The 12,083-nt window shown below is 34.0% G+C and overlaps 1 protein-coding gene across 1 annotated transcript; it reads left to right on the top strand.

Moving 5' to 3' along the window:
• Positions 1–2,310: 2,310 nt before the first annotated feature.
• Positions 2,311–6,719, top strand: LOC125609370 (cysteine-rich repeat secretory protein 34-like). Its single transcript, XM_048780744.1, has 2 exons — positions 2,311–2,652; positions 3,679–6,719. Exons 1-2 carry the CDS (start codon positions 2,320–2,322, stop codon positions 4,120–4,122), a joined length of 777 nt encoding a protein of 258 aa, XP_048636701.1. The 5' UTR covers positions 2,311–2,319; the 3' UTR covers positions 4,123–6,719.
• The last annotated feature ends 5,364 nt before the right edge of the window (positions 6,720–12,083 follow it).

The following is a 12,083-nucleotide window of genomic DNA, read 5'->3' as shown; positions in this document are numbered from 1 at the left end:
ATTTAATATGTCTTTCAGTTTAGCAGTTAATATAAAATAGTACTTTCTATTTAACAAAAAGATCTGTAAAATATATTTGTTTCTAAGAGATATTATTTTTTACATGTTCAATACAGTTCTATTAAATAATAATGGTAAATTGTAAACTTCAACAAAATTAGTTGTGCTATTGAATTTATATTGGCTAAAAATTATTGAAAATAGTTTAATACAAAAAATAATAAATTTATAATTAAAAAATTAATATGTTTTATTTTTAAAACTCTACAACATGTATTTCTTTTTTGAAGCAGAAGAAATAATTTGTGATCATATCGTATTTGTATAGTGAATTCCAACATATAAAGAGTCGTTATATTGGTCTAGGTTAGGAACCGATTCTCTTCAATACGAAATTGCTAACTCTACATGTGGCTATAAAATAAGACTCATTGCTTAGGATCCATTTAAATACCTGAAGAAAAAGAATCCATCCGTGGATTGCATCTCTTTTTGAAAATAGTATGAGCCTTTTTATAGATTTTGAATACCCGAGGCAAAAAAAAAAAGAGGGAGTATAATTTGTGATCTTATTAGAGCATTGTTGTTGGGAGAGCTTTTTCACGGGTATCTAAAAACATATAATGATAATATAGATAAATTATATAATAGTAAATAAAAACAATTTCAACCACTTAAAGATTAAACATAGTCAGCTAAAATGTCTCTGAAACGAGGAGTGTCTCTTCTTATTCCACTTACTCTGTTTATTTTTCCTACTTAAAAAAATAGTTTTATATTCCTTATATATTAAAAGAGAAACATTTTAATAAATGCGTTCACACTAAATTGGACACATGTCACGTTTAGAACCATTGTAATAAATGTGTTCACACTATAATGAACACATGTCACATGTAGAAAGCTTCTCAGCCAAACTCTACATAAATATGTTCACCCTATGTACTTTACGTTTTTTTTAATATAAAACTCACATGTATGGTTTTCTTTACGTTATTTTTACTGTTTACGAATAGAGCTGGACAAATTATTCATAAATTTTGATTCGATTCGTTATCCGTTTTGATTCGAACCAAAAAATCCGGATATCTGTTACTCTACGAAGCAAATCAAATCCTAAAATGCAATATCCGTGAAAAAAAAAACAAATCACAAATATCAATATTTATAGGAACGGATATCCAATTTGATCCGTTATATGCATATATATACATATATTTAAAGAATTATATATAAGTTATATATTATAGTTTATATAAATATTACAATATTTTTGTTTTTAAATAATTTCATTTAAAGAATTTTATTTTTCATGTATCATTTTGAAAAAAATATCATTTAATATTAATTAACAATATCTTTATATATTTATCAACTATCTTTATATACTTTTACATACACATACATGTGTGAATTAACGTGAGCACCTTATAACTAAGTATTTACAACAACTGAAATATCTAATTTTTTTGGAAGTTAAAATATTCTTTTTCTTAGTGCTTCTTTCATTATCGACTAAATTGTAGTAAAATGATTTGTCTTAATAATTTTTTTTTAACTATTATCAGTTTAGAAACTATAATATGAAACTATTGGTTCGAGATCACGACTATCTAAGATTTAATACATGAAAACAAACAAATAATAGTAATTTTTGATTATCACAGGAAAAAGAACCAAAAACATCAAATATTTTAACCGAACAAACCAAATAAATATTGATTTAAAATGATAGTTATATTTTAGGAGATTAAAAACCAAAAAATAACCTAAAATCAAACCGATATCCAGATTAAACAAATTAATGTATCCTTATTAAAAAATAACGAAACTAATAATCACATTCGCGCGGGTTATTATCTAGTTGATAAGGTAAAGAGAGAAATGTAAATCCTTACATAGAGTATGTGCCGGGTTTAGCATGTGCCAAAGGTGCCCAAGCCTAAGTCAACATATAGTTTTAGCAAATTTTAATTAGATTTAAGTCAGTTTTTTTTTTAAATAAGAGCCTATTTGCAAAATACTTAATATACTTACAAAATCAGAACATATTACAAAGTCCATTTAGTTCATGAGTGGTGCACGAAAAAATTAGTATCATCATCATGTTCTTAAGAGTTTAAATATAGTAGAACATTCAGAATTTAGACTTTTTCTTTGTCTCTCCATTTCTGCCGCCGAAAATGTACAAACTTTTTTCTTTTCTGTCCAGTGAACAATTAATTAAAATCCTCCCGAGTCTCCTATATAAATATGTTAAAAGCAACACTTCATTTATCAAAATCATCTTTTACTGAAAAAGAATAAAAATCTAAAACAATGAAATTTTCATTCTCTCTATCTAAACGATTTGTTTTCTTTATTTTGGCATTGCCTTTCCTCAGCATACATAGTGTTTTGTCACTGAACCTTACCAATGAGTATCTCAACCACAGATGCCTCTTTGATCAAGGGAAATATAGCTCAGGGAGTAAGTACGAAGAAAACCTCAACCACGCCTTCCACATCATGCGTGATGAAACTCATGCTGAGACTGGTTTCACACACACAAGTATAGGAACACCTCCTGATTCTGTCACCGTCATGCTCCAGTGCCGTGGTGACACCTATGGGTCTAAATGCCATACATGCTCCGACACCGCACTCGCGGGGGTAAATTAGTCGTGATAACATTTAAATATAAAGATTACGTCTTTGTGGTGCTATAAAACTTTATCTGTAGGCCAAAATAGAAATGATTACATGACACAAAAATCAGATTAGAATCAATTAGAAATCATCTAACAAACTTTGAAATTTGTTATAGATAGGGATGGAACAGTATCCAAAGATTTGGGACCCGACCTGATATCCACTCGGATGCATTCTAAATATCCAAATATCTAGAAGGTTGGATCCGTGTAATAGAATCTCAGATTATAAAAACAGTATCCAAATCCAAATATCTTGATTTTAAAATCAGATATCTTGATTTTGAAGTCTGACTATTTTGATTTTGAAGTCTGAATATCCATATCTAGATTTTATAAGTATATTTAGAATGTATTTTAATAGGCTTTTTGAAAGATAACATCAAGTTTTATCAATATATTTATAATTATTTTTAGTACCACTTTTACTTTTTGAAATATTATATTTTGTAGAAAAAATTAGTTTCATCTATATGATGTTATATAAATTTAGTTTAATATTATTTTAAATATTTTAATATTATTGTATGGATCTGTATCCAAATATGAATATTCACTGTTAGCTTAATATTTAGACTAATATCGAGCCTCTAGATATCCAAAAATCATAGCTCCAGATATAGATAGTGTAAGCAAGGATCTGATTGATTCAGATACCCTGAAAGTTCTAGATATCCAGGTGCATCTCAGCCATAGTTATTTTTTTTTTCAAATTTTATTATTGAAACTTAAACGTATACTTTAAATTTTTTGTAGAAACATGAATTATATTGACGATCTTTTTTTATCAAATGTTATGTAACTATATTAATAAATGTTGCAAATTATTTACATGTCTGGGGTTTCTTTGAGTCCTTAATTTTGGAAATTTCTCCTAATTATGAAAACAATAATTTAATATTCAAATAACTAGGAGAAGAAAGCTTTATACTGACATATTAAATCATCCATTAAAATGATATAAAACATAAATTGTTGTATATTGCAGTTTCGTAAGAGATGTCCGAGGAATAAAGGAGGAATAATATGGTACGACCAATGTTTTCTCTATATTAGTACGATCGGTGAAGAAACTCCATATAGGATTAACTACAAGGATATTTTTTCTATGCACAACCACAATAACGTGAGAGGGGATGTTAAAATTTTCACCAAGAGAGCGATGGATTTTTTCTCTGAACTAATACTAAAAGTCGAGAAACACGTCTATGATGGCCTCGGCCTCATATTTTACGCGGCAGGAGAAAAGAAGCTTGGAAAAAATAAATTATATGCAATGGTGCAGTGTATAGGACTAACATTAGATTGTAAAAGCTGTTTGACATGGAGTATCAAGAAGCTTTTTGAGAACGGAAATATTAAACAAGGAGCGAGAGTTTTGGGTACAAACTGTGATGTAAGGTATGAGTTATACCCTTTTCTTAGAAGTTAAAGCATTGTTGTGGATGTGATAAATACATCCTCCTCATAATTTTTAATTTTTTTTAACACAAAATTGATTAATAAAGATTGATGTCTAGTACAATGAGACAAAATGTATAGCATTCTTTGCTAGAGCATCAGCTAAAGTGTTCTGAGCTCTAGGAATGAAAGAAAAATAGTGAATTTGAAAAACATGGATAGAAAATCGATATCAGTAAGAACTTCGTAAAACTCCACCGGATTGGACTTCAAGTTAATATCTTGGACGAGTTCTTGAGAGTTGGATCGAAACCATACTTTGGAGAGAAGACGTAGCTTTGCCGACATGATAGCTTCACACATAGCAAGTGCTTCAGCCATTAAAGGTGATGAATGAGAGAACCCACTTGGTTTCACGAACTATTGAATCCGGTAAATGCTGGTAGATGATCCATCGTAGTCCTGCTGTTCCGGATTCTTTGGACCATGCTGCATCGGTGTTTTAGATCTAAGTGCGAGGAGGTAGCGGAACAAGTACATCCTAGTCCCGCTGTTCCTGATTCTTTGGACCATGCTGCATCTGTGTTTCAGATCCAAGTGAGAGGAGGTAGGGGAACAAGTACATCATATGGGATACCGTTCCCACACAGGTTCAGAGTACCCAGCTACGCCAGCTGCCATTCCCGGGCTGCCGATAGAGTATTGGAGATGGTGGTACCTGTAGCAATATGACAGTTTTCGAAGACCAGTTGGTTTCACGTGGTCCAAAGGAACCAGCAGATCCATGAAGATAGGTCCACAAGAAGACCCGTATGTTGTAGGCATATCAAGATGAGAGGAGATAAAGAAAGAGAGTGTATTGAAACTCTAAGGTGATGAATTATAGGTTGATGAAGCTTGCAGAGCCAAATTTAGGGAGATGCAAGAGGTGGCGTCAAAGAAGTGCTTATATGGCACTATGGTCCACACCTGAAGAACGAAAGGACAGTGGAAGAAGAGATGAAGAGTGGTTCCGGGTGCTCTACAATGGAGGCAGTTCGATGATGTAGTCAGGACTCAAAGAGAGAGGTTGGCACCAACGAAAGAGCTCCACGAAGCATCTTCCACAGGAAGAGCTCCACGAAGCATCTTCCACAGGAAGAGCTTCAGTTTTGATGTTGTGGTGACAGACCAAAGAGATTTATACCAGTCCATAGAGACAGCAAGTGATGGATCCAAAAGGGAATGTTCATGCATATCATTCAATGCCAAATACCCAGATTTCACATAATAAATTCCAGAATATGTGCCATACCAGCAGTAGGAATCTTCAGCTCCCATTAGACTTGGGGTAATATGCATGATTTGAGTGGTGATGTCAAGAAAAAAATCCTCCATTTAGCAAGAAGAATCCTGGGTTAGGAGATCGGCAACTATCATATCTTGATTCTGCTCTCTACAAGGTCCGAATGGGTGGAGTTGAGACTTCGTTGGATATCCAGGCTTCTTTCCACAAATTTGTGGAGATACCATTGCCAATAGCATTTTCCAATCTTTACACCAGTAGATCCGGGCGAAATAAAAGTCCCCTCCAACCATGAGAGGCTGACGGTGAACAGTTAACTGAGCAAAAATGCGCATTTTTTGCAGTACGTCCGAGTAGAATGTGAGCTAACAGACAGCCTAGTCGTGTTAGGATGCACCATGAAGTGTCTCGCTAATTTGATGCTCGTCATCAAGCCGCTTTCTTGGGCTCTACGAAAAAGTCCTAAGAGTACTTCTCCTTGTCTGATTCCTTGTTGAAGGATGACGTTGCCAAACACATAGTCATTAACCAGGAAGGCATACGAAAGCATAGTGATATTTATTTTAAAGAATGATTTTCAACTGGCTTGGAATTCTTGAGGCTATTACCCAACAAACGTATGTTTAATCCTCAGTGTCAGATAGCTTTCCTTTTAAATACTTCAGCCGATTGCTGATATGATTATGAATGATGTTTCCTAACTCTCCTACTGAGTGATGATGCTGCTGGTTCTTATTGTCATTACATTTTCTCCCGATCTTGTATATGATTTCTTGAAGAATGAGTTTGAGAAGCACCAATGCATGCTCTTGTAACTCAAACCTTTTACTGTACTTAGCATGATCTTCCAATCCGAGTTTACCTTCTCTCATCAGCATCGAGCAGAACATGTCCGATAATTTACATGAATTCAGTTATGTTGAAAACCTTAAACTAAGTTGAATATTAAAAATTGAGGATCATAAGTGACACATGTCATCATCTAAATCATTGTGTTATAAACAATGACATGTGTTGCATCGGAATTGAAATTGAGTATCATAATTGACCTTTTAAGGGTGTGTTCGCTTTTGTATTTGGTCCAGCATATGGATGTAGCATCTGAATACAACATCTAGATATTGCATCTAGATGTTGTTTGTTTTTATAGTTAGTATTTGTAGCTAGATGCAACATCTAGATGTTAAGTTGTTTATTCTCGATTTCATAATAGCTTTTTAATACTAGTAGTTAAAATTATTAAAATAGCATGATCTTTATTTTTAGTAATGACTAATTATAATATTCAAATAAATTACAGAGATATTGATGGAAAATTAATTTTGCGATTTTAGGAAAACATACAATTTACGATTTTCACGGGACAGTACGATTTTACCGGTGTTGGCGGGAAATGCATTTTTCGGGTTTGGGGGGGGGGGGGGGGCTAATTTTTGGGTTTCATTTCGGCGGGAAAATTGTTTTTGCGGATTTCGTCGGAAAAACACAATTCTTTCGCATTTTGGCGGAAAATGCGTTTTTGGGGGTTTGGAGAGAAACAGTGTGTTATGGATTTTGGAGGAAAACACGTTTTTGGGGTTTTAGTGGGAAAACATGTTTTCAGGTTTTGGTGGGAAAACTGATCTGTGATTTTGACATCGCCTCTGCTATGTCAGTGTTCTCTTCCGATAGCGAGCACTGATGTATGTCAGTAACAACTACGCACCACTGGAGTTAAAACAATTCTCACACAGGAAACACACCCAACCATCAGAGCTAACAGGATCATGTAAAGTATTTTGAAGTGAGTGAAACTCCAATATATGGAGAAGAAAAACAAATGGAGCTGTCAGATCAAAGCAGCGAAACGTCTCCATGTGTGTACCTGTGCAGAAGCTTTATAGAGAAGGAACTTAGCGAAAATTTAAGTTCCGTTTTGGAGATGTTTCTATATTGTGGCTTCCAGGTAGTGTCGCTTCTTACCTGAATGTGAAGAAAGATGGAGGTGCTAAAAACCAAATCCACCTCTATGGTATTTTTTTTCGTTCTATGAAACATAGTTTTGTGGCTTAGTTAATCGGTCTTTCTATTCACACCATGCAGAAACATTCCGTTCCAGATGTATTCTATTAAAGGAATATACTGGATTGCTTCAGGCATATGTGAGCCTATGTTAACTAGTAAACCATGGCTTGATCCGAGTTTAATGGGAGAGGCAAAAATTCTAGTGGAAGTAAAGCAAGATAAGTCGTTCCCTCGGAAGTTAGCTCTAGAAGATCAGAGTGGTTCTATGTCAATGGTGAAGATGTAAGTTCCTACGGTGCTTTGATATAGTTTGTGATGTACTACAAGACATGTGTCAACAAGTATGTCAAAACGTTGAGTTCCGAAGATGCTTACAAGGAAGATTCCTTACATAGATTATGTGTGTAAGTGGAGGTTGGAAAATGAAAGAGAATATCTTGTTGAAGATAAATGACGTTTTCTGCTAAGCTAAATGGTTTTTCTTGGAGAGAAAATTTTACTTGCAAAGGAAAAGGAAGTTTCCTTACATGAAAATGAAAGTTCATTAAAGTGTATTTAATGAACTTTGAGAGCAAGTTTAAAGTTTATTATATAAGGAGGGACGTGTCTTATGAGAAGACAATCACCAAGAATTTAAAGAGAAAGAGAGTTTTCATTGTGTTCTTGTTGAGTGTTGACATTGAGTTGACATAGTGTCTGACGAGTATCCGTTGTACTTGGTGTTGTGATGTTGGTGCTGATGTTGCGTGTGGCGGAGTTATCCGTTGTGTTGAGGTGATCAAGTTGTGCGTTGACGTGCTCGTTGGTATCCTTGGTGTGTTAGGTGTTAACGTACTCAGTGACGTACTTGGTGAAGTACTTGGTGACATACCTTCAAAAAATTGGAGGTTGAAGTCTAGACTCATGAGGAGTTTAGTTCAGAGTTAAGTTATCTTGATAAAGTCTGAACTCTGGAGGAGTTTAGCTCAAAGTGAGATTGCCTTGAAGAGTTCATTTTAATGGATTAGAATTTTGGACGAGGTTCCAGGGATATTGGAAACAAACCTCTTTATCAAACTTCGTGTGTCATTTACTTTCTGATTTATATTTCTCGGCTTATCTGCATTTACAAGTGGTTGTTATTATGTATTCTTGGCTTTCTTCAAAGACGTAGTAGTTGTTACCATCTTGTTCATAAAGCTTCTCATTGCCTTGTATCCCTTATACATTGAAGCACAAGTCAATTTGCCAATCAAATTCTGCACATAAAAAATAGTTACAAAATAAAATTAATTCAAGAAAAATAATATTTTCTATCCCAAAATTGCGGCAACTCTTTTTTTTTCCAGTTTATTATTCTCAAAATATTTAGTCAAATCATCCAAGTTGTAAGTTAACTGATCATGATCTCAAACTGTTTTCTTTCTTATATAATTTTTATCTACAAATTTACTCTCTGTTTTTTCTTTAGTTTTTCAGTTTTTCTCGATCCTATCCACTATCAAATAAACAAAACAACGGATCCTTTCATCTCTCTTAAATATCAATTTGATCTCAACCAGTTCCTTCATATCTTTTTTTTTTTGAACACATAACACATCAGAATTACCAGTTCCTTCATGTCTACTTTCTTTTTCCTGCACCAATTCAAAAAATTGATTACATTTTTTTACTGATTAATACTTAAAAGTTCATCATCAACAAGTTTTTTAGATTGATACGGAAGATTGTGGCCGTCGAGTTTAAAATCACGCGAAGAGATTGTTACTGGTACGTGATGTTGGAGAGATTCGGAGGAGTGAGAAACTTTAAAGATTTTGTTGCAGGGTATGCAGAATTTGCAGGTATTAATGGTGGTATGTGTAATGAGTTCATATGAAACTTTTTTTTGGCAAAAACAGAGTAAAACATATAACATAAATATATGTATTGTTCAGTTTTTAAATAATTTCAGTTTGTTGTAGTATGAGAAATAAGTGATTTAGGTTTATTTAAACCTCTGCAATAAATATTGGATCTGCGAAGAGTCTGGTAAAATGTTTATAGAATAAACTATTGAATTATGCACGGTTGATAGCATGCTTCTCGTGAAACATGGTGGCAGTAAATGTAGCTTGGATCGAAGGAAGAAGTTACTTTTTTTACCCGAATGATTAGATTTAATTAGTTATTTCCACTGATCATGTCCGTTCATCTGATTCTGATGCAATCAGGCCCCACTCTGTGGTATGACAATCATTATTTAATTCCTGGGGTCCATGGGGCTGAAGTCTTATGGTATCGTCCTCTTTACCGAGCTATCAGGTAATTACAACTAGAGCTGGATACCGTTATTTACTCGCCTTAAACTCGTTAGTTGACTCGTACCCGTCTTAAAAATTTAAGTACTCAGTGTTGTGAAGGCAAATAACAAGTCAAAATTTTTCATTACTTGCAAGACAAAGTAATAGGGAACACGATACATGTGTCAATAATACAATACGTACACATACCTATGCAAACTAATAGTGCGCAAGTTTGGAAAATGTTTTTGTTTTTTGTTTTTACGTGGTAAGATATATCTTTTGATTACATCCTTATTGGTAGATCACTCTACATCAGAGTTCTTTCGCGAAGCCAAGATGTTTACACAAACCCTTCTCTAGGACGACAATTTTTATGTTTGTTCTCTCGCGAAGCCAAGACACAAACCCTTCTCTAGGGCGACAATTTTTATGTTTGTTTGAATTACTCTTTATAAAGACAATCAACTACATGGAGACCTCAAGCCAAAATGTGTGGTTCAAACTAAACTAAATTTGTAATTTTAATCTTAAAAATTTAACAAACTATCAAAAGAAGCAACTGAGGTTTATTTTGTTTAATTGTGTGTTCTTAAAATTAAAAAATTAGGTAACTAGCTAAAAATACTAGTAAATTTATAGATTCATTAAATCCAACTTTATATTAAGTTAAATAAAGTATTTATAATTCTGTAAGAAATCATTGACTAAAGTTAATGGATCAAAGAAATTATTTTAGATATATTTTGGTGTATAATTTCTTATGTACTTTTTGAAAAATACTACAAATATGCAAGCAGTCTAATATCATGTGCCAATGTTCATTTAATTTTTTTAAATAATAATTTATTTTCATTGAAATTTATGATAAAAATAATTTTGAAACAGTAAAATGACCTGTGCATTAGCACTTGTGGTATACTAGTCTCTAATAATATACCAGCTGCAAGAACACTCCCTAGTATTCAGTATTCCAACCTCTGGTCCTCCCGCTAATACAGATCTATAACTACTTTTTTTTTTTGAATTAGATCTATAACTACTTATGTGGATACTGCTATCGAAACAGCTACTGTTGTGCCTGCTAAAATTGTAAATTAAAATCACCTAGTACTTCGAACACCGCTCCTATTTTTGGCTTGTAATTTGAAGAATCTGTTAGTGCAGGTGTTTCTGTTGCAGCATCCATTACAACATCTGCTCCTCCACTCTTTGTTTCTAGGTCTGACACTTCATCTACTGATAAAAGAAATCTACACCCTAGAACCCTTCCTACTACCAATGCCTCTAATGTGCTTACCAATTCAATATTCTGATGAAGTAGTGAAAATTATGTATCATACATATCATTGTTCCCATAGTTAGAAGTTTCACACGATTCTGAGGTTATCCTCCCCAGCAAAGTATCCGCTGGAGTCAACAAGACCTCCCATACCTCAGAAAAAGTTTTATTCAAGTATTGAGGTTGACGTTGGTTTGGGTAAACATGTACAAGGCGTAAAGCTTTGGGTTGCGTTAGAATCTACGGGAGATGATGTTTTCTCTGCTGATGATTCAGAGGATGGGATGAATATCTTCATGCTTAAGATCCTTTGACAGTTTCTGGTAAAATGTTTTGACAGATATCCCTGTCAAACCTTCTCAAGAAATCCAAGATATGTCCTCTTCTCCTTTTGGTACAGGGGCTGGAGGAGGATAATTTTCTATGGGTTTTTCTCAATTTCCCTCCAACTATTTATGATTTTCTTATCTAGATGGTTGTCTTCCTCTTATCTTTATGCTTGTTCATGGCTTAAGTGCTTCACGTCGCTATCTTTCTAAAGCGTTGTAAAGATGTAAGATGTCTGCCCTGAAGTAGTCACTGACGTAGTTGCTGAAGCAGACGTCGTAGTGAGTGGTGAAGACTATGTGGAGTCAAAGTGCTGAGCTGGAGTCGTGTAGACTTGGAGAGCAATGGAGTATCTTAGAAATATGGAAAGAAGAATAAACTTGAGGAGCAAGTTTATGACTTAAAGAAAGAGGAATAAGTGCATTCCAAGAAAAGAAAAGTTGCACTTATTGTTATGGAAGATGTTCATACATGTTGCCTTGGAGACTAGGGTTTCAGGAACGTGGAGAATAATATAAGATAGCTATGGGGTAGTCTGTATAGAGACAGAGACACAGAGGCTGATCTTATAGAGAGAGAGAAGCTCTTGGAAGTGTTCTGGGTCGTGCTGAAGCAGTGGCTGAAGTACTTGACGGAGAAGAGACATAAGCGGGTAGCTTAGGATCTTTTAGTGGCGTGTGTTGGGTGTTAACACTGACGTGTAAAAGTTGAATTAAGCAGATCTTGTAATAGATTGTTTAAGGAGATTCTAATAAAGCTTTGGTGTGCTTGTGTAATTTGTGTCTTGAGTTATCTTCTTCATTACCTATTGTTGTGTCATCTTGCACTAACAA

The sequence above is a fragment of the Brassica napus genome, chromosome A5 (genome assembly GCF_020379485.1).
Source record: "Brassica napus cultivar Da-Ae chromosome A5, Da-Ae, whole genome shotgun sequence".
Classification (NCBI taxonomy): domain Eukaryota; kingdom Viridiplantae; phylum Streptophyta; class Magnoliopsida; order Brassicales; family Brassicaceae; genus Brassica; species Brassica napus.
This window is presented reverse-complemented; position numbering and strand designations above follow the sequence as displayed.